Below are 21,536 nucleotides of genomic sequence, written 5' to 3'. Positions count from 1 at the left end.
CTGTTGGAAACACACACAGACTGAAGAGTGACCTCAGATGGAACAGCTAGGGGTGGATTATTTTCATTTGTTTCTGTAAATACCTGAACTGGTGAGGGACTGGCAGGACTTGGATTTGCCCATGAGGGCGAGGAGATTAGCAGCAGCCATCCAGCCCTCCTGAGACGTGTTCAGGTTACGCACAAACCTGGATGGATGCAAAACACACGTGCTGTCAGTACCTTCAGCAGACTGTCCTGCACATCTGCGCAGCCATGTACATTTATAGCCTTCTGTCTTTTGCAGGAATTATTTAAAATTTTTGAATAATTTTTCTAAAGAGAACAACGCAGGTGTCGGGACTCACATTGATTGTGAGATGTATTATACTGATATGTCATTGAAATTTAACTGACATTTATGCATCGGGCCAATCACTGATTTTTACTAGCTCACCCTGGCTGTCAATCCACTTCTAGTCTAAATCCTGACTGACTGCAGCTTCATCTTGCACAATTTATTTGTGTTTGTTTGTTTGTCCTCTTCCTGAGGGCTAACCAGGAGTTTAGGTCTATCCTTATGACGTTGCGCCGTGATGCTGTTCAACACTAATCTGTTCTTGGATGGCTGGAGGAGTTCCTCCTGGAGGATGTTTAGGTACCATAATTCATTCATGGCTGTGTTATGAGTCACTCCCCTCCTGTGGTTGAGTGGCAGCTCTACATATAAATGGTTTCAGGATGATTTATCCCTAGCAGGAGACAGGACTGATGGGAAACCATTTTCCAGATGTTCCCAACTATCAGAAAAAGAATTAGCAGTATGGACATTTAACTGATTTTCAGCCATGTTTTTCTCCCTTGGGGATTAGTGGCTTCTTTGCTGCCCCTCTTGTAATCTGGCTGTCCCCTAAAAGTCTCCTCATTGTCCTGCAGGTGGACTCACACCTGCTTGGTGTCCTTCCTGAGCAGCTCTGCTCTGATGGAGCCCTCGTCCTGCAGCTGGGACCAGTTTAGATGCTCCTGCTGCCTTTTGGAAACCCTAATAGCCTCTGTAAATAATTGTAAATCATCCGATCATTCTTTGGGACATTCTGAAACCAAGGCAGTAAGAAATCCTTTTTTTGATCGTTTGATCATTCTGAATTTTGTGTCAGTTACAGAAAACAGAAACATGTTCTCACCACCGTCCATCATCCCCCTCTTTGACCAGCTGCACCGTGTCTCCACTCTTCACTGACAGCTCCTGAAGACCTTCAACCTCCAGATCAGCCATCACCGTATATTTTCCTGCACACTGTTTGTAGTCAAGTTGCACACAATGATGCTGGGTCAAACCTGACAAGCTATTAATGAATGAGCACTGTTGATATTCAGAGGTAAAGAAGAAGACTCACTAGCTTCTTGATGTTTTCTTCTTCTGGGTCGGAGTTCAGCGGATCCTCAGCGCTGGAGTAGTCGTCGTGTTCCTCTGAGGCGCTCAGAGACACAGAAGTCTTGTTCCATCCTGGGTAAGAGAGACAAAAGTGAGTTTAGAGTTTACAGTTTGTCCTGCACATCTGGGAAAGACTTGTGAACAAATATGACACCCAGAGACCCCACAACAAAGCAATGGTACCCTCAGCTACAACCAGAACGTTAAGATGCAGCAGCTGGCATGCAGGCTCAGTTTTGAACCAGAGGAGTAAAGTAACAGGCAATCCTTCCCTTCATTTCCCTAAGTTTGAAAGAACTAAGGCTTCAGAGCAGTGACAACACGGTCGGAGCCTGAGTACCTCTCCACTTTGTCTGTAAGAGACTAGAGGTGCTGAACCACCTGCTTCTGGTCAGGTGGAGGGGAGGAGGACCTGGATTCGAGGGACACGAGGCACAGCTGATCACAGCCAATCAAACTCATCAACATTTGAGATGACGGCTGAGACAAACCGTCTAATCAGCAGAGGACGCTACCTTTGAAGCCAAAAGGAGTAGGATCACTCCGACGTTTTGACTTGTGATCTGGGCTGGTTGGAGATCCTGCGGCGTGGGGGAAAAGGAGAAAAAAAGGAGGACATTGATGCATGAAATGTGTTCGAGTTCAAATGCAAACACAGGACAGGTAAGAGAGCAAACAGGTGAGTTTAAATGATGCAAATGAGGAAAAGTGCTGAAAGTTTCTGCCAAGAGCAGCGACTCAGTGTTGGTAGAAAGGAGGAAACTTTTCTATAAATAGGAAAATGATTCAACCTTTTTCACAGCAGAAATGATACGACAGGCAGGTGTGATCGTCATTAGACTGCTATCATTTAGAAGACACACAAATATGATTAAAAGCAACAATAAAGCCCAGGGGTCTCATTTATCAAACATTGCGTAGAATCCTTACTAAAACCGTAATTAAGCTCAGCAAAAAATGTACTTATGCCAAGTAGGTTTGTGATCTATCAAACGTGGAGTACACACAACTGCACGCAGTCTCCGCTTCATAAACCAGAAACTATCTAGAGAGTTTCTCAGCTGCTTTTAGTCACATCCCGCCCTCACCACGCCCACTTACTGCCATAAATGGCCGATGCAAAGTGCCTTGTGGATCTTATGCATATACATAAGCCGGCTTGTTGCAACATTTCGATCACAACCGCAGGTCAAGGAAGCGCTATTTCAGAAGCAGAAATTCAGGTACTTGTGGGTGAGGTGGAGAAATGAAAGGAAGTGCCTTTGCAAAACAAATAAGAGAAAATCCACGGAGTGGCACAGTGTTGCTGAAGCCGTCAGTGCTGAGTTCTTCAGAGAGATCTGTGGCGGATATAAAAAAAAGGTCCAATCAGGATTCAATCCCCAGACTCCCGGGTGAAAGTCACATGCACTAACCAGTCAGCCAAACGTAGATCTCCCTTGTTCAAGTAGCCAGGGCGCATGATCAATCGGGTCACAGTGACAAGACACACACACTGTCACAGACACATGACATTCTGTCTCAATCTGTCCACCTGCTGATATTCTGCATTCCGTATTCTGCGTTTCAGGCTGTGTGTGTGAGTCTTCGTGCATGTGTGTGTGTGTGCACGTGTGTGTGTGTGTGCGTGTGGGGGGGCTTGTTCTGTGTAAAAACGAAGTGGTACAAGTGACAATGCTGCAGGATTTCATAATTGTTTCCTTCTCAGCAGCAGCACTGCAGGTGCTCTCCATGTCCAACATGTGTGTAAGCCAGGTCCTTAGTCAACTTAAAGTTGCGTACATTTTTCTGCTAAGTTTTCTTTCATAAATCCCAAAGTTTGCGTGGAAAGTTGCTTACGCTGTTTTCCGACCCCGTTTTGTGAGTAAGCAAGCTTGATAAATGAGACCCCCGATGTGCTGTGAAAAAGGCATCACTTCTGACTGAGACCAGACTGGGGTCTAGAGCTGCATAATACCTGATGATGGGAAGATTATGATGGGTAAAGAGTAACATTTGTCATCAGAGGACGAAGGTTCTGTAGACAAAAGTGTTTATTTTTTACATAGATTTGTAGAAAAAAAGCTTTAGGTTGAATTTTATTTCCAAAACAAGCACAACTATTTGATAAGAAAAGGCTAAATAGAACAAAATCTCATTTAAGTAGGCTTTAAAAAAATGATTTCATTTATAAAATGCATGTTTACAATGACCGGTGGGTTATGAGACAGAGGGCTGAAGTTACCTTTTTGGGCCTTCAGGTTACTGAAGCCCTGTAAAGTTAAGCGCTTTTTAGCCACAGCAGCTCTGTCTGAGGTGGGGCTGGCCACAGCCTCGTCTGACCCCGAAGAAGAGCAGGGAGGAGGAGCAGACAGGAGGAGGCAAGGGTGTTAAACGTGGGGAGAAATCATTAAAGAGGGATCATTTAAAGTTAGGACCAGATGGCTGTGTTGTTTTTATAAAACAAACAGATTTATTTATGAAGAGAAAAGCCCCAAGAAGGTGTTTCATGGTTTCTAAACTCACCTTTTTCTATTAGCTTTGGTGAAGATGAGGAATTCATCTCAGAGCTGCAGGACTCAGCCTTCTTCTCTTCTCCCTTCCTAAAGCTCTTTTGTCCCATCTTGAACGGACTGGACAGATAAAAGTAACTGGTTAGCAGTAAATAAGAGTCTGAAGTTGCTAACATGCATACATCCATGAATGTAGCAAGTACCTGAGGCTGACTGTTCCACTGGGAACAGGTGGGAACTGGAACATTGGGTCTGGCGCCCTCTGCTGGCTGGCTTCTGAAGGACAGCATAAGAACATCTTTAAAACGATCAGAATTCAAATAAATCAACCTGAACCAAGTCTGACTGTACCTCTGCATGCCTCCAGCTGGGTTGTCAGAACCTTACGGATCTCGTTGACCCAAGTGGTTTTCACTTCAGCTGTTGGTGCCTGACAAAGAACACCAGAATAAACATGCATGCAGGAGCTCAAATTAAAATCTTGAACACCTGTTACAGGTGAATCCTGGGCAAAATGTTCACCTGAACAATATAAACCTCTTCTCTGGAGTTGCACCAGATTTCAAACTTCTTGTTGTCTCCCTTTGCATTCTCAGTGATTCCCACTGCATCCATCTGTGGAGCAATTGTAGAAGGAAACATCAGCTTGTCAGAAAAAGAGAGTCAGATGAAACACCGCAGTGATGTAGGCGCTCACACTCAGAGACTGTTTGAAGCTGTAGGAGGGAGCTTTCTCGTAGCCCTCCCCGTTCTCCTCCCTCCGCTTGCAGAAGAGCAGAGCCTTCTCGTGGAGGAACAGGTGTCTCTGCATGGGCTTGAAGCGAGCCAGATCTTTTACTTTGGCGTGACCCTTTTTGTGCTCCGTCCAGACGCTGAAGGAGCCTTGCATCAGAAGTTTACCCAGTTCACTCATATTTCCCTGAGAACAGGAAAGTGAATAAAAGAGCAGATCAATCATGTTCTACATGTTGCACACCATAACTAGCTACTTTAGTGTGAAGAACAAAGGCTTCTAAATTTATGAGATTAAAATAAAAATGTGCATATTTCAACACAAATTAAAATGCACGTGTCATTGAGCTTTTAATGATTTTGACAGTTCAGGTGAACCCCTGAGGTCTTTTTCAGGTCACTAAAATCTTTTCTTGCATTGACTACGTGGACTGATCTAAAGACGAGATGCCTCTGACCTGCGAGTTTGTTTGTTAAAAGAGATCAACATCTACTTGTTGGATAAGCTGAAAAAAGAATTCTAGCTACAGTTTTAAATTGACCTTATATGAATGAGGACGGAAATTGCTGCCCTCCAGTGGCAATAACCTGTAACTACACTTTGATTCTGTAAATCAGAGAACATTCTAACCTCATCTCAAAAAAGCTAGAGAAAATGTTTGTTTGTTTTTCCTTCTTAGGATTATTATCATGAAGGAAAGACAAGAGGGAACTATTCTTATGTTACAAAAGTTACTACAAAAGTAGAAACCAATGACTACAGACTCTGAATGTCCACAACCTCTAAATTCTTTCAAAATAAAACAGCAATTTGGGGTCATCATCAGGGAAAATCAGTCTTTTTCTCTTTCTCTTTTCATTTAGCTAAAGACACAATCATTGCATTTACGTAGCAGTGAGAAATAGGATGGCTGTATGGAGTCAGAGCTCAGCCCAGCTAGCTGCAAAACTCGATGTTTAGTTGAAAGGGGAGGGGATTTTGCCGCCCTCCAGCGGCTATAAGCTGTAATTGCACTTCAGTTCTGGTAAAATGTTAGCTTCCTTATCTGATTGAAGCTGAAAAAAAATCCCAATCTTTATTTTTTTGTCCTATTGGGAATATCGATAATTAGGAGAAGAAGAAGGAGGAGGAGGAGAAGAGGGAACTACATTTGTAAGTTACAAGAGTTACCTTGTACGCGCACTTCCTGTAAATTCTATGTTAGCAACAGCCCCTTTTCTATTTTTATTTAGTGAAAAACACAAAATATATATATTCACGTAACAATGTTAAACACAGTGGTTGTGTGGAGTCAGTGCCAATCCTAGCTAGCTAAAACGACAAACTATGGGAAAGGAGAGGGGATATGGCGCTCTCCAGTGGCGATAAGCTGAAACTACAGTCTTGTTCTGATAGAGAACACAGTCTAGTCTCCTCATCTCAGTCAAGCTGAAAAAAATCTAATTGTTTTATTATGTCTTCTTGGGAAGATTAATATGAAGGAGAAAGATTGGAAGGTTTATAATTATTACACAATCCTTTTTGTCACATCAGGAAAAGACTGAACACAACATATCCATCATCAGAGCCTGGTTCTAAACCCTCACCTCATATCCTGTGATAGCGATCAGGTGCATCGAGTCATTCACAGCCTTTAGGATTCCTAAGATGGAGGTGAGCGCCTGCTGCAGGTCTTCGGCCCCGTCACAACTCCTACTATACTTCAGCATTTCCTGCAGACACAAACACCCAAAGCAGAAGCTCAGAGCGCTGATGGAGACAAGCACGTCTCACTTCGAAGGTGAGGACCTCCTACCTTCAGCAGCAGCTGATATTTGGTAATCCTCTGAACCGGCTTTAACAGATACGAATCTAAACCTAGCTTGTGTTCCAGCTTTTTCTGGCACTCCTGCAGACATGAAATTAGAAAAAGTGTCAAATGTTAAAAGCTTGTGCTGAGTTGATTTTTGATGATTATTCACCTGGAAGAAGGCGCAGTCTGAGCACTGCCTCCAGAGGCTTTCAGAGCGAGGTTTGTTGTGACAATACTTCTCATAGATCTGCAGGTCGGTCATCTGGGAAGACCAAAGATAATGATTATTATTTTAGAAAACCTTCATCGCTTCATGCAGTTCAAAGACATGTCTCACTTTCAATACAATTAAACTAAATCTATAATCAAAACTAACAATATTGTTAATGTTAATAATGTTGTTTTTGCCCTGAATAAACACATTTTTGTGAGCTGCTGCTTTCTTTTGCTTCCTTGATTTGCTGTCTAACATTGTGAAAAAAACAACCAAAAACAAATACAGAATAAACAAACAAATAAATCAATTAATAAATGTTGGTTTTTGTGTTGCCATTGAACTCACCCGCTCCAGAAAGCACCTCCCCACCAGCTCGGGGCAGTCTGTGTACTGCTCCAACTCTCTCAGAAAGGTTCTGGGGAAATAATATGTAGTTTTAATGAAATATCAATAAATTTAATAAATAAAAAGTTTTAGACATTAACCTCTTATGAAAGTGGTAAATTTCTGGCATGTTGCCAAACAGAACCTCCTTTTTGTTCTGCAGATTTGGAGGGATGAGGTGAGACAGTGAGGCGTTGTCCATCTCAGAGGCGTATCCCTGTAGCAGCAGGATAAAAAAAACCACCATGTTACCTGTTCAGAGAGCATGAAAAGTGTCTGCGGATTAAATAAACACCTGTAACACACAGAGGAGCTCCTCTACGTAGGCTCTCTCTGTTTCCAGCAGCTCGTTCATGACGTGCCTGCAGACAAAGCCCAGGGCAAATCAAAGGAAGGCACTAAAATAAAAAAAGATGCCCATCTGATGAGTAATCAGATTACAGATGAAAGATCTCTCACCGACGAAGCACAGCCAGGTTCTCCTCCTTCTCTGACAGAGACGTGTGTCTGCTGTTTCCGTCTTCCATCTGCAGCTCACCATTTTCCTTTGTAAGCAACAAAACATAAATCTGGTTAATTCTACAAACTTTCACAGATTCGTGATGCTGCACGCAATAAAGAGCGCTCACCTTTTCACAGCCGTTGGAGTCAAAACAGCTTTGCTGTGTTTTGTGAGCTGAGAGGGGGAAATGACACCTTTTAGCTATTGAAATGAAACACTTAAAGCCTTTATATATAATAAGACTTCCAATAATCTCTTAATATCCTAAAAACAGATGTGTTTAATCCAGTAAAAATCCTCATGTAATAGACAGCATTCTGAGGGTTTTAACTGAGGAAAACAGGATTATGAATAAAGAAGGTGTGCGTCTGAGTTCAGACCCACCAGGTGAGCTGAGCGGAGATTTGATGAAAGCTTCGGGTCTCGGCGCCACCGGCTGCACCGGCCTGGTTTGTTTGGCTGCCAGCTTCTTCAGGCTGATCCTCCTCTTGTCAAACATCTCCTGCATGGATGTCTGCTTCTGGGAGACTTTCTCCACTTGGTCCTGAGAAACCATCAGAGCTTCCATCAGTAACCAGTGCTGCTCACTTTTAAAAGGATTAGCTGAGACATGTGAGAAGCATCCAATCATTCGTGTTCATTTATAACCGTGGAGTTCTTAGCAACAAACAAAAGTCGTTCTGACCAGCAGGGGGCATGACTGAGCATTCAGAGATGGGTGCTGGTTTTCCCACCTTGAACTGCTGGTTCAGCACCTCCTCGTACTCCTCCCAGATGGTGCCAAGGTCAGTCAGCTGATTTGCACCGGCGTTGTCCAGGTAACGCTCCAGCTCCAGCAAAGCCAGCTCCGCCCCCTCATGAGACTGGCACTTATCCACTGGCTGAGATGCCAGCAGATAAATGCCATCATCAACCCATTTAGATGCCTGGTGATGACAGCAGAGGAGGAGGGTGGTTAAACCAGTCAAAAGAAGAGTTTGTGATGGATGGACGTGTCGTCTTCTCACCCTCTCCAGCCGATAGTGCAGCTCCAAGGCTTTGAGCAGGTAGTCCTTTTTGGACTTCAAACTGCTGCTCACGCTCTCACTGATCTCTCTGAGCTCGCTGCATTTGGGCTGAATGGAGTCCTCGGCGTAGTGGGAGTTCTGGATGAGCTCCTCTCCCTCATGACACAAAGCAGCAGCTCGGTCCAGGACCTCCTGATTCATCCACAAACAAATCATTTAAAACATTTTTAAACTAAAAGCCTGAAAGATCAAAGTGTTTAGGCCTCAGCGTTGACTCACGCAAACTTTCTCTTCAAATGTGCTGAGCTCAGAGAAGATGTGGTCAGCGTGGGCGGGGCTGATCCCGACCTCAGAGAAGGTTGTGAGTTTCTCAGAGGCCTGGTCCAGCAGGGCTCTCACCTGCAGCAGAGACACAGGTTTTAGAAGAGGAACATGGTGACGGGAGTCTAGCTGAGTGGGATTTCACTCATCGTACCTCTCTGTAGTTCTGCTCAAAGCGTCGCAGCTGGAGACACTGTTGAAGCTTGTTCTGGTGTCGAATCCAAAACTCATCGAACGCTCTCTCCGTCTCATCCAGCTGAGACAGCAGCCTGATAATAAACACATGATATTCTCAGTCAGTGTGTGTGGTTGACGCAGCTCGCATTCAGATCCGGTGATCCTAACCACATCAACAAACCAGTGTGACCAACCTTTGCACCGTGGCTAAGTTCTCCAGTTCATCCTGGTTCATGTTGTGGTCCGGGTCTCTCACCACGGGTTCGTTGATGCTCTCCAGCAGCCTGCTGCCCTGGTCCAAAGCCACCAGTATGTCCTCCTATTGACACACACACACACACACACACACACACACACGCACGCACGCACGCACGCACGCACGCACACACACACACACACAAATCTTTTTATGTAGTAAAATGGACATTTAGCCCGAGGATACATTTGGGGTTAGGGTTATACCTTCATCTTGTCTCTCTTGCTGGTGTGTGTGCTCAGCAGGATGGTCGTGGCTTGGATTTCATTTGGCAGCTCAGTTTCTGCCAGTTCAGTCCCAAACAGCTGCAAGGTCTGCGCTGTTTTCTTAACCATGAGAGCAAAGCCCTCAATAGCCTGAAAAACACACAGAAAACGGAGATTTAAAGGCTCCATTTTAAGTGTTTTTAAAAGAAATCCAAGCTGCAAAACACTGAAAGAATGACATTTGTTGTGTGTGTGTGTGTGTGTGTGTGTGTGTGTGTGTGTGTGTGTGTGTGAGTGTCCCTACAGTGCGGTGTGTGATCCACTTCTCATGGCAGTACTGCTGTGTCCCCCCCAGCTCCTGGGTCAGCTGGCTCCGGTCGATGTAGGCATGTAGCTCCGTCACTGAGCTCAGCATGATCACCTGGGGTCAACGCGATCATGATGTCATACGATCATAAAAACATTTACAGAGACCAACAAGGTATTTTTATTCATTGTAATTTCTTATAAGTTTGTTGTACCGGAACCTTCATCTTGAACTCATCCTTGTTGAACTTGAAGAGGATGTCTGAGAGAGTTCGCTGAAAGAGGGTGGTGGGCCTTAGAACCAGAACCAGCTGGAGGTTCCCGGGGAACGAGCCCTGGAATTATGATGCAGACGAAGAAGTGATGCAACACCAATGCAAATACTTTTATGCTCATGAATCCGATCTAACTAAACTGACATCCTGGAAGCAGCTGGATGGTAGACACCTCCTACTGTTAATGCATCTTTAATTAGCTAATGGCCTAAACGGATGGCCCGGCTGATTGGTCCTCCAACCCGACTGAGATGGGGAAGTGCTGGTCTAAGCAGAACACTGCTTCTGGGAGACACTGTTAATATAAATCTCCTGGGAAAAGCACAATTAGCAGAATAAACCAACCCGCCTGCTGGAAGAAGCCAGATAAGTGCCACGAAGAGGGCGTCCGCCATCTGGACCGGTGGAACGTACAAGCTGTGGAACATGTAGATGTTTTACATAATTTTCAATTATGGGTCAGCGGCGGGGCGGGGTGAGGAGGGAGTTTACATCTATTGTTCGGTGTGGTGATGATTTATGACTCTGTGGTTTTTGCCAACACAACTGCAGCAGATTCAGAAGTCTGGCTGGGCTCGATGGGATTTCTTTCCAAAGGCAGTTTTCACTGAAGGATCAAAACACAAATTCGACTTCTGTGTTTTATCAGAAATTATTGCGAGCATGTTACACTCACAACAAGTCACTATTTACTCCTGCTAGGTAATTGTGGGTCTTAAAGGCTCAGCTAACACTAGACAGCATGATCTGTGCCGGCCCCACTCTGGGCTCCATTGTCTGCTTCCTCTGCAGACAGAGACAAACATGTCTCAGAACAAAAGATCAGCTAAAAACTCACCTCCGGGGACCGGCAGGACTTAATTAGACGCAGTCCATTAAAAGCTTTCTGCCTGACCACATCCACGTCAGCATCGCAATTTGCTTTCCTTGTGGCCCTTCTGACCTACATTCACACTCGTAAACCAAAATAATAACGCTGCACGGTCAAAAGCCCTCTCCTCAACAAAAGCGTCCTCATCATGGATTAAACTCCAGCCTGAGTTCCTCGAAGCAGGATATTAATGCAAGGCGGACTGAATACTCCCTGCTGCTGTTCATCCACCTGTCAACACCAGCCTCGTGGGATCAATAAAGCCTCATTTGTCTCCATGTTCAGGTTTGTTTGGAGGAAACTATCTGTACAATACAGCAGATTTGAATAAAAGTTAACGTTATTCCCTCATATTAATATAAATATTATTACTTTTAAAATTTTTATCACCTTACATCACAGAATGACACTTATTGGCCCAAAATGATCATAAAAAGATGGTAATTATGGACATAAAAGAAGATACAATCCTGATTTGTTTGCTCTTGTGTGTTTAATTGGAATTTATGGAAGTAAAACTTCCAAAACTTCCAACACAACCTTATTAAACACAGTCAAGCATCACCAATCCGTATAAATCCACCAGACACAAGAGGTAAAATGAACACATGAACTGTAATGCTTTCCTGCAGCTACAGAAACACATGGTAGACGGTGATGGTGATGGTTAACGGTGAAGTCCAGCCCCTTTCTGCCCTTTCCACCCCTAGGAGTTAAAGGGTCTCAGTGGCTTGACCTCTCACACCAACAGCTGACTAAATGGCTGTCACATGTTGCCAGAGTTTAAAGTTAGGATATTAGTGTGCTGCTGAGAGACAAAGACAAACTCACTGCAATACGGAGTAATGTCCCCTTGACTGCTGCCCATCGGTCCTGCCTGCGGTCGATGACCAGGATGAAACCCACGTCTGTAGACGACAAGCTGGAACATAAAAGGAGAAAACAATCAATCAAAGCTTCTCGTTTGAAACTTTAGGGGAGATCCTTTTAAAGAAATGTGACCAGATTGTGCTGGTTTATTGTTTTATAAGCGTCATGATAAACACCCAGTGTTCTCTGTGCAGCAGCTAGGCTGCTTCTTATCTTCCCAGGCAGCTGCTTTGGTCCACAAAGAGGGATGCTGGGAAGCTCTTCCAGATTACAAACATCACCCTTTTCTCACCACAGCCCCCCTCATGCCCTGAAAACCTTAGAAAACCTGAAAGCATGATGCGTTCACAGCAAAGGCACACACACGCCTCTCAGCACTGCGGACAGATCCTGTAAGTCCTCCAAGCATCCATCGTTCTGTAGCTAAACACCAGCCCACACCAGACAGAAGAAGAGCAGTGAAACCCTGTGTTGTTTGTGCCGGAGGAAACCCAAAGCTTCAGACCATAACAGAGCAGGGGAGCTGCAACCTCCCCTCTGCTGCTTATTAAAATTAACCAATCAGACACTGGGAGCAGTCAGGACAAGAGCCAATTAGAAAATAAATGTGGAGAAACGAGCATCTGTGGTGGGTTTAGGGGCGGGGTCAGGAGTACTGTGAGATTTTTGTTTGCTAAGGAATGTCTATAATTAGTCTTTGTGTCTCGTTTACATCCTTGGATTCAATATTACAGTTTTCCCACCTTTAATCTTGTTATTACTGTTTACTATTAACCCTAAACAACCCTAAACCTAACCCTACACAGCTTCATCCCTGCAGTGAGACAATGAAAAGGGGTCTACATATTAGTTATTTATACACCCACATCTACATAATAACTGCACTTCTCACATGAAAGATGAGCCGCTCTACATTTTTGAGCCGTGAAAACGGATGGATTTGCAGACGCGGCAGCATCAGATCTACTCCACCCTCCGTTTGTCTGTTTTACCAGTTGAAGCTAGCTTCTTGAACAGCTTTGGTTTGGAGAAATAGAGCTGACTTCATTCAGGACCGATAAGCTAAAGGCTGGTTCGAATCAAGCCGTGATCAAAGTTTTTATTAAAACAGCTCGCCAAAATCTGCCAGTTGTTTTTGTGACGTTATAAACTTTACATCAGTGTCAACCATTAAGGAAATGCCACACATGTTGGTTTATTTATCATGTGTTTCACACGCACCTCACATTTAAGCATTATGTCGCACGGTGCCTTTGACACGTGCAAAAAGAGTCTGAAACTCAAATTTTGAAGTCTTTCAAACCATTTGTACCTTTGAAAATGTATCCGCAACCCCAAGAATTAATTTAAATGCTCTTTAATAAGTAGAGCTATTACTTTGTTATACATATTTAGTCTGGGTTTATGTTTAAACCTATTAAAAATTAAAAGCATGTAGCTAATAAACCTTAAATTCATGTTTAAAGTGTTTTATTTGTTCTAAAATCACACAAACACTTTCTTCGCTAAAAGCTCTGCTGAGATGTCTGAATGCATTATTCAGATCCAACCAGTCCAGCTCACTGCAGGCTCTATTTTTACTCTCTAGACTCCGGCAGGATGAGGGACGGCAGTGTCAAACAACCCCAACTCTAACCCTAACCAAGGAACTGAACTCTGTGAAATATATATGAAAAAATAAAGAATAAGGGTCAGTTTTGGTAAAACTGTGGTCTCACATCTCAACCTTTTCCCTCATCTCATCACAACTAACCTGTAGATGATTCTATGCCTATGCATGTGTAACAGAATGAAATGTTTTCCCCCTCCTCCTACCACAGGACTAGTCTGCATGGCAGATATGGTCTCAAGGTCTCATGCATTCGCTTCTAACCTGCTTATTTTCAGCTCAACAGAAGAATGAAGAATGAACTCTTTTCTTTTAATTAATCAAAGAACTCTATTTTAATAAAGCTAATCAAACCAAGTGTTAGTCAATAAATAAGATGTGACCAATCTGTGAAATCAAAATATTAATTACTTTATTATAATCTTATAGAATATAAAGGTACTATGACTTTAAATGTTGCAACAGGACTGATTTCACGTAGTATTAAAAGACATGACACATTACTTTTACTGATCCAATCAGAATCTGACAGATCTGACGGAGGCGTGGTTTTGATGGTGTTTGGTAAAACCCGTCAACTTTTCATTCGACCATTAACCAAAACATTCGAAGTATAAAACTATGCCCACGCCATCTTTAACGCCAGTTCAAGCATTCTAGAGAAAGCTTCGGAGTGGTCAATCCGTAACTCTCCTCTTTAACCGAAAGAACCAACGACAAGCTGGATAAAATCTGTTGCTGTTCCAACTGCTGCAACGGTTCCTTTCAGAATAAAAGCTGAACCATCCAGACCCAGGCTCGGGTCTCACCAGACGCCAATACAATTGTAGTGACCCAGAAGTATCTCAAGACGGGTGGTCGGCTGCCGCGGCTGTTTCTACAGGCTTCGGCTCCATAAGGTCAAGCTGGACCTTTACACCTGCTGATCTAGATGGGGACTTCCACTCAGGGTCTGTAGACCGACAAAATGGCGTCAAATGTGTTTATGAATCTCCTAACCAAAGCTTAACGTGAAGACATCACCTTCAGTTCCCATCAGAACTAATCGCTTCTTCGGATTTGCTGGTTCTGAAAAACATCACACGTCATCCATTCACCGTCTCATCCACCTTTGTTACACCATACATGTAGTGTTTAAAGTCAGTCTAGTTTAATTTGTTAGTAATAAAATTCTTAACTTTAAACTCGACTCTCTCTCTCTCTTCTGTTGTCTCTGAGTGAATACGAAGCCGTTATCTAATCCCTGCAAGTTCCAATCTTCTGGTTTAAAATAACCTCACAGATCCATAAGGTGGATTTCATATTTGCTATGGAATCTTTTGTCTTATGGCTTATTAAATAACATGTAAATTAAACCATCACATGACTGATCTCAGAATTGTGTGTATTGAAGCTCTAATTTCCCTCTGGGATCAATAAAGTATCTTTGTATTTGAATTTCTGAGCTATTTTAATAATCTTTTCACTGCAGGAATCTGAACTTTTTAATCTGATCAAACTAATGAATCTGAGCATCATTGCATTCCCTGGGCCTTTATCTTCCCCAGAAGTGATCATTGTGTGTATTAAATCTTCTACTGGCCTAATTAGGGTTAGGATAATAATAATAATAATAATAATAATAATAATAATAATAATGATAATAATAATAATATTAATGCATTTAATTTATAAGCGCCTTTCAATACCCAAGGTCACCTCACAAAACATGATAAAACTTACACAAAAATAAGAATAAGATCATTTAAACAATATGATTGCAAAAAATATACTATAAATTACAGAGTGGAGAGTTTGTGGACTAGAGAGTGTAAGCCAGTTTGAACAGGTGAGTTTTGAGTTTGGATTTGAATGAGAGGAGGGAGTCTGTGTTTGGGATGTCAGGAGGAAGTTAGTTCCAGAGCCGAGGAGCAGAGCGACTGAAAGCTCTGTTTCCAACGGTGGTGAGACGAGCAGGAGGAACCACAAGGTGAATGGCAGAGGAAGACGTGAGGGAGCGAGATGGGACAGCAACGTGGATGAGATCAGAGGTAAGGAGGGGCGAGACAGTGGATACAACTGTAGGTGAGAAGCAGGATTTTGAAGGAGATTCTGTGTTCAGTAGGTAGCCAGTGGAGACGCTGAAGAACAGGGCTGCTGTGATCTCTGGATGGGGCATGAGTGATTATCTGTGCAGCAGCATTTTGGAGAAGGTGGAGCCGATGAAGGAATTTATGGGGGAGACCAAAAAGGAGAGAGTTACAGTAATCAGTCCTAGAAGTGACTAGGCTGTGTATGAGGATGGCTGTAGAATGAGGAGTGAGAGAGGGGCGGAGTTGGTTGATCTTGCATAAATTAAAGTAGGCTGAGCGAATGATGTTGTTGGTGTGGGCTTTGAATGATAGAGTGCTGTCAAGGATGACACCAAGACTCTTTACATGGGGAGAAGGAAGGATGAAGGAATTATCGATGTTAATTGATATGCTGGGAGATTTATTCAGAATGGCGGGTTTCCCTAGAATTTCAGTTTTATTGCATGATTAGGGTTATGAATTAAATCAAGCGGCACCCCTCTGCCCCCAGAACAGAAACAATAACAGGATCAGCAACAATACCTGGGCACACTTGTCAGGTAGGTGAGGACATTGTGAAACTCTTTGTCCGAGATCTCCCCAAATGCAGGGAATTCTGGGAAAACAATAACTGGACTGCCATTGTCTCCTCTACCCCCTGAAAGAAAGATGATAAAAAAAAACAGTAAATAAAACAAAACAATGAGAATCTATTGTTTTAAGACAGAACCGAATACTTTTAAAGATACTAAAACGTTTCTCCTGCTTTCTTACTGAAGGTCATGAAGACATTCAGTTAGGAAATCAAATGTTTTTGTTTTTTTTCAACAGTGAGAATAAAAGAGAAAATACGGTGGCCACAAGAGGGCAGTGTTGTGGAGTATATTGGGATGCTGTTCAGAGAAAATGTGACTACAGCCAATAAAAAAAAGTCAGAATGTCAGAAATCAGTTATTTCTCTTGGTTTTAAGAAAAAAAATGCAACGAATGTTTCAAATCACATATAAAAATACTAAAGGAAGCATCCTGCAGGGTTTGTTATTCATGCAAAAATAAAGATAAAAACATTTAAGTAAATCGACAGTAAGTGATCATTTCTTTATGCAATAAAAATCTGTGTGTGCTGAGAACTGAGTGGGTTTGATCCAAGTTTACAAGCAGTGGGCCGAAAACCGATTCTGGTCTGAAACCAGATTTGTGCTCACAAATATGAGACATTTCTGTCTTCTAGTTCCAGCAGTGAATGGATTGTAATGAAATGAGCATGGAAATCAAAAGTATAATCCATTCCTCACTTTCTCATGTTGAGCTAAACAATAAAATATGTGTTGAGTATTAACAGCATCACTCGGATCGGCATGAGAAGGACAAAAAATGGTGATGCTGTTTGCACACGCGCGCGCACACGTGCACACACACACACACACGCACATGCGCACACACACACACACACGCACGCGCACACACACACGCACACGCGCGCGCGCACACACACACACACACACACACACACACACACACACACACACACACACACACACAGCTGCTCTGTCAGCGCATGTGCCTGGAATATCAATCTGTCTGCTTTTTCTTCTCTCTCGTCACCATGGCAACAGCAAGTGCATGGTCATGGTTTCAGCGACTGCTTCGTTTCTGTCCCACGTTTCCAGACTCTGCTGCAGCCACAAGGTCATCACCGTGCAGAGTGAACGGTTCAGAGTAGATGTACGAAACTTAGTTCATCACAAAAAAACATTCAAAGCAAAATAATTTATCAACCTGAAGGTGCGAGGAAAGATACAGGCGTGGGATTTGATTAGCAAATATTAACAGTGGCGAGAAAACAGCTTAAACGAACTGTCAGACCAGTTAGGATACAGATATTCACTGGTGTTAAAGGAGAGAAAATAACAATCAACATCCAACAAAGGACCAATAAACAACAATATTAACCCCACAAAAGCAAAGGTATTAAAGCATCACCTGAAAGGAAGGCAAACTGCTTCCTGAGATCAGACGTGATGTCAGCAGCTCGAGGGGGATCCGTGTCAAGCTGCATGAGCTCGTCTGAAAGAAAAATTCACATATTACGCATAATTCCACGACTGAGAAACAAACATGAATCTGAGCCAAAAACGAGAATTTTTCCGCTTTCTCTAGTGTAAATTCAGAGATTTGCATCAAAGCACACATCTTTTCAGAAGAAATAATAATAATTTAGACAAATAAAAATCGTATTTTGGCTCTAAACTAAATTTGGCTTTAACAGTAAAACCAGTCTGATGAAACACATTCGTCGATTCACAGAGTGTGCAGCTTTGTTTAATGCAGCTAAACACAGGGTCAGGAGAACATTCAGAACTTCTTCCTTTCATCCATCTGACCACTTCGTGATGTTAACCGTCACGGGAGCACACTCACATGTACGGCTTTATTTATCTGTCAAACACTTTTAAAGGAACACAAGCTAAATGTCAAACTAAACAGGAAGTTCATCAATATCAGAAACACCAATAGAAGTGTTTTTCTTTTGGTTTGGGGAGGAAGTAGGTGAAGAATGCACCAGAAGCAGTAGAACATACACTTCCTGAATCAATCTGAATAGAGAAGTGTACAGAGATCAGCAACGTTTACGAGGAAAGATTTAGTTTATGTCAGCGAGCCGACAAAAACACAGCAGGCGTTTGTTTCATTGCATTAAAATAAATGTCCAATACATGAGACGGTAAATATAAAATGTGATATAATGTCCAATCAGAGCGCCGAGAGACTGATGATGCATTTGTTGTAAGGCTGATTCTCTTTACTGAGGCAGGCGGTTTTTAATCCGCAGGTTCTCACCTATAAAAGTAATCTAGCAGGGTGAGGGTAAACAAACATGCACACATGCACACACATGCACACACATGCGCACACACCACATATATTTATAATAAATTAAAAGCCAACTAGTTGTTTAAATGCTTTCTTTTCCCAAACAACATCATGAATCAGACTTTTGGGTGTTGTTTGTTGTAACCTAATTTCTCTCCATGTCTGTCATGTTTGTACACAATGCTACTGGATGCACGTTTGTTATATCAGCCATCAAATTTGACATCACAAATGTATCAATTAGAAACCGAGGATGGATTTGTCTGTGTGACAAGAGAGATTTCATTTCTGCTTTCATTTCAAACTAAACCGAAGAAGTGTACGCGCACTCACACGCACACGCACACACACACGCACACACACACACACGCACACACACACACACACACACACACACACACACACACACACACACACACACACACACACACACACACACACACACACACACACACACACACACACACACACACGAAAATCAATAAAGACAAATGATAGCCTTCGATGTTTGTAATTTCATAAAGCAGTGTTGCCATGCCGATAAAAGCTGGGCTTGCCTCGGGTGTTGCAGCACATGCAGCACACAGGCTCTCTCATGCTCCTTAGATGCTCAAGTTCACAAAGAGTCCTCCATCAGGTTCCCCTCTCTGACCTGATATCGTTTACTCAGCCAGGGCACACCCTGCCCCCAGAAACTCCCACGCCTATCACATCAAACACCCCCAATGAGGCCAGAAAGAGGCTATTCTGTTACTGAAAACCCCCTCACTGATGTCCAACTCGGCCATCAGCCCCCTTTCAGAGACACTTTATTTGTCAGTCTCATTCTGTGTTAAAATCTTTTCTCCGTGCATATTAGATGACAGCAAAAGGCCTCCGGGCAGTCGCTACGAAACACGAGCCGGTTTCGGCGTCTGACATCACTAGAAGGTAAACTCTAAAAACGTATGTGACAAACCAAAGGTAAAATGATGACAATCGTGTTTACTGAGATTGTGTCACATCTGGACACAGTTATTTACTTATAGTTGATGTTTCCTGCCTCTTTTGCAATAGTCAAAAATAAAATTCCATGATGAATGCAAATAGCAAATATAAATACACCCCCCTCAAACAAACAAACAAACAAACACACTCACTCACATGCACACCACCTGCTGCACGGTTCAGGCTCTAATGAGGCTTAACAGAAAGGATTAATGTCCACTCGCGCTCACGTTTTTATCTGTTGAGTCAAACATTAGTGGGTCACCGTCACACACCTGGACCAACTGCCACAGATTAAATGAGGACAAGGCAGAGCTGCAATTGTAGCTCAATACGACAGAAAAGACAAATATAACAAAAAAAAAAAGAGGAGGGTGCATCTCCTGTTGCCTTTTGCATCAGGGAGTCATCCTTTCGTGGTTTTATCTAATCTCTGAGTGGTTTTTGATTATGACCCCAAATGGTGGCCATCTTCAGTAAGGTAGACTCTAATAAACAATCAGCTGGAGATTCGATATAAATTAAATGGCAAAACACACGTAAACAGTTTACTGAACTCTGTAAAGAGATGAAACCCCTGACACCTACCGCAGAGCCAGCGACAGCGAGAAGAAAACTTGTAGTAACTCTCAACCTCCTCAAGAGAAATCCGAACATGATGACACTCCTCTCTAGAACTCAAACACAAACCCAGTCCTTCAGCTGACTTTTCCTCCTCATCCTCATCATCCATCCCTTCTTTGTTTTTCAGTTTGGTCTCTCCGTTTTCCACTGATGCTGCATCAGCTTCTTCTCCAGTCTGGCTCCCTCCATCTCCAGAACTTCCCTCTGCTTCATCTGTAGCCAACAGACTCTCCGTGTGACCCAGAAACAAACCCATCTCTTCCCATTCCAAGGATCCACGTGGACAAACATTCCAATCTGGTTCGGCTTTAAACCCAAAGGCTGAGGCGACCTCCACATCCTCCTCCATGAAGAGGCCTAGGTCTGTTTTCCCCTCTTCTGCAGCATTTGCTCCATGAAGCTGGCTGAGAGTGTCACCTGAACAGCCTCCTTCTCATGTTGACTCTACTGGCTGCAGGTGCTCCACAGCCTGCAGACATCCCTATCTGGAAGGACTTCCTGTTTCAACCTCAGGTTACCTTCCTCGTAAACAAAAGCCACAATGTAGTGCTCCACCTGACCGAACCCTCCCTGCTATCATCCAACCTCCTCATACAAGTTTGATCTCTACTAATAACATTTATGACCAATGATAAGCAAGAAAAGCAAATGGTTTCAGGTGAGATATTCCAAAACGCCCTGCAGCTCTCGGTGCTTATTTCCCTAAGCCAGCCCAACCTGGGACATCCATCTGGTTTATCTCAGGAAACGTGCACAAAGCTCCCATTCTCACCAGTGCAGTCAAATACGGCCCGCATCTCCATTTAAAGCCAGTCAATTGAAGGCTTCTGTTCTTGTTCACTCCACTCAAAAGACCCCATTCTCACAAACTCACTGAAAGAACCAATTCTTAGGAGACCTCTCAAAGACACTGTGTCTGGACAGAATGTGGTAATTTAGGTCCAGTTTCAAAAAAGGCTCTAAGGGAAACATATCATTCAAGTTAATAAACACTTTTCTGTCTTTCAGTCACCTTGTTATCCATTAAAAGAGGTTTTTGGTGCTCAGAGGAACAAAAATGTGTGTGTGGGTTTAAAAAAGCATACATACTTGTGAGATGTCAGAGTGTTTGCAGGGCAAAGTGATTAGGTTGTGTTTGCTTGGTGTGCAAGGGCATGCAAGAGGTTATCAGTGCCATAAACACACAGAAATAAAAGCTAAAGCCTTGAGTGGAGAGGGAGAAGACAAGAGAGAGAGTTTTATTAGCCACCTTCAAAATAAATTTCTCCATTAAAGTAAGGAATTCTCTATAAGAATCACTTTAGAAAGGCCAAATGCAAGATAGGACCATAAAATAAGTTAATTTCAGTTCATTTTTAAATGTTTGTTTGTTTTGTATCTTGGTAACTGAAACGGCTGTCACCATTTGGAAAATGATAATGCTTGTCATAAAGAATTGCAAACAGAGATTAAAAAAAGTAGGTTTGCCTAAATGTGCACATTTGTGTTTTTGTTCTGAACAGAGAATTTGAGGAACCATCAGAAGCGAAAATGAACCTTGGTGTGGTGGAACTTCATGTTTAGGTCAGC

The 21,536-nt window shown here is 42.9% G+C and overlaps 1 protein-coding gene across 10 annotated transcripts in view; it reads right to left on the bottom strand.

Annotated features, from left to right (window-relative positions):
- Nucleotides 1-21,536, bottom strand: part of mcf2lb (mcf.2 cell line derived transforming sequence-like b) — a 36,433-nt gene that overhangs the window by 215 nt on the left and 14,682 nt on the right. For 4 of the 10 annotated variants that reach the window (XM_054746783.2, XM_054746784.2, XM_054746785.2 and 1 more), the window contains exons 2-32: nucleotides 17,466-17,549; nucleotides 16,026-16,140; nucleotides 11,784-11,874; nucleotides 10,022-10,141; nucleotides 9,805-9,921; nucleotides 9,501-9,650; nucleotides 9,233-9,357; nucleotides 9,016-9,130; nucleotides 8,820-8,939; nucleotides 8,541-8,732; nucleotides 8,268-8,459; nucleotides 7,918-8,077; nucleotides 7,661-7,707; nucleotides 7,491-7,576; nucleotides 7,327-7,393; nucleotides 7,133-7,248; nucleotides 6,993-7,062; nucleotides 6,600-6,692; nucleotides 6,434-6,526; nucleotides 6,225-6,350; nucleotides 4,603-4,824; nucleotides 4,428-4,520; nucleotides 4,257-4,335; nucleotides 4,109-4,181; nucleotides 3,919-4,025; nucleotides 3,638-3,730; nucleotides 3,371-3,430; nucleotides 1,929-1,994; nucleotides 1,376-1,485; nucleotides 1,163-1,275; nucleotides 84-187 (exon numbers count right to left, since the gene is read on the bottom strand). In XM_054746783.2, coding sequence (XP_054602758.1) covers nucleotides 84-187; nucleotides 1,163-1,275; nucleotides 1,376-1,485; nucleotides 1,929-1,994; nucleotides 3,371-3,430; nucleotides 3,638-3,730; nucleotides 3,919-4,025; nucleotides 4,109-4,181; nucleotides 4,257-4,335; nucleotides 4,428-4,520; nucleotides 4,603-4,824; nucleotides 6,225-6,350; nucleotides 6,434-6,526; nucleotides 6,600-6,692; nucleotides 6,993-7,062; nucleotides 7,133-7,248; nucleotides 7,327-7,393; nucleotides 7,491-7,576; nucleotides 7,661-7,707; nucleotides 7,918-8,077; nucleotides 8,268-8,459; nucleotides 8,541-8,732; nucleotides 8,820-8,939; nucleotides 9,016-9,130; nucleotides 9,233-9,357; nucleotides 9,501-9,650; nucleotides 9,805-9,921; nucleotides 10,022-10,141; nucleotides 11,784-11,874; nucleotides 16,026-16,140; nucleotides 17,466-17,549 — 3,399 coding nt within the window. Of the gene's footprint in view, nucleotides 1-83; nucleotides 188-1,162; nucleotides 1,276-1,375; nucleotides 1,486-1,928; nucleotides 1,995-3,370; nucleotides 3,431-3,637; nucleotides 3,731-3,918; nucleotides 4,026-4,108; nucleotides 4,182-4,256; nucleotides 4,336-4,427; nucleotides 4,521-4,602; nucleotides 4,825-6,224; nucleotides 6,351-6,433; nucleotides 6,527-6,599; nucleotides 6,693-6,992; nucleotides 7,063-7,132; nucleotides 7,249-7,326; nucleotides 7,394-7,490; nucleotides 7,577-7,660; nucleotides 7,708-7,917; nucleotides 8,078-8,267; nucleotides 8,460-8,540; nucleotides 8,733-8,819; nucleotides 8,940-9,015; nucleotides 9,131-9,232; nucleotides 9,358-9,500; nucleotides 9,651-9,804; nucleotides 9,922-10,021; nucleotides 10,142-11,783; nucleotides 11,875-16,025; nucleotides 16,141-17,465; nucleotides 17,550-19,931; nucleotides 20,423-21,536 lie in introns of those variants that run through there. The other 6 variants (XM_054746781.2, XM_054746782.2, XM_015966117.3 and 3 more) reach the window with 6 other exon arrangements.

The sequence above is a fragment of the Nothobranchius furzeri genome, chromosome 14, assembly GCF_043380555.1.
Source record: "Nothobranchius furzeri strain GRZ-AD chromosome 14, NfurGRZ-RIMD1, whole genome shotgun sequence".
In the NCBI taxonomy this organism is placed as follows: domain Eukaryota; kingdom Metazoa; phylum Chordata; class Actinopteri; order Cyprinodontiformes; family Nothobranchiidae; genus Nothobranchius; species Nothobranchius furzeri.
The sequence above is the reverse complement of the archived record's forward strand: the minus strand, read 5'-3'. Positions and strand labels throughout refer to the sequence as shown.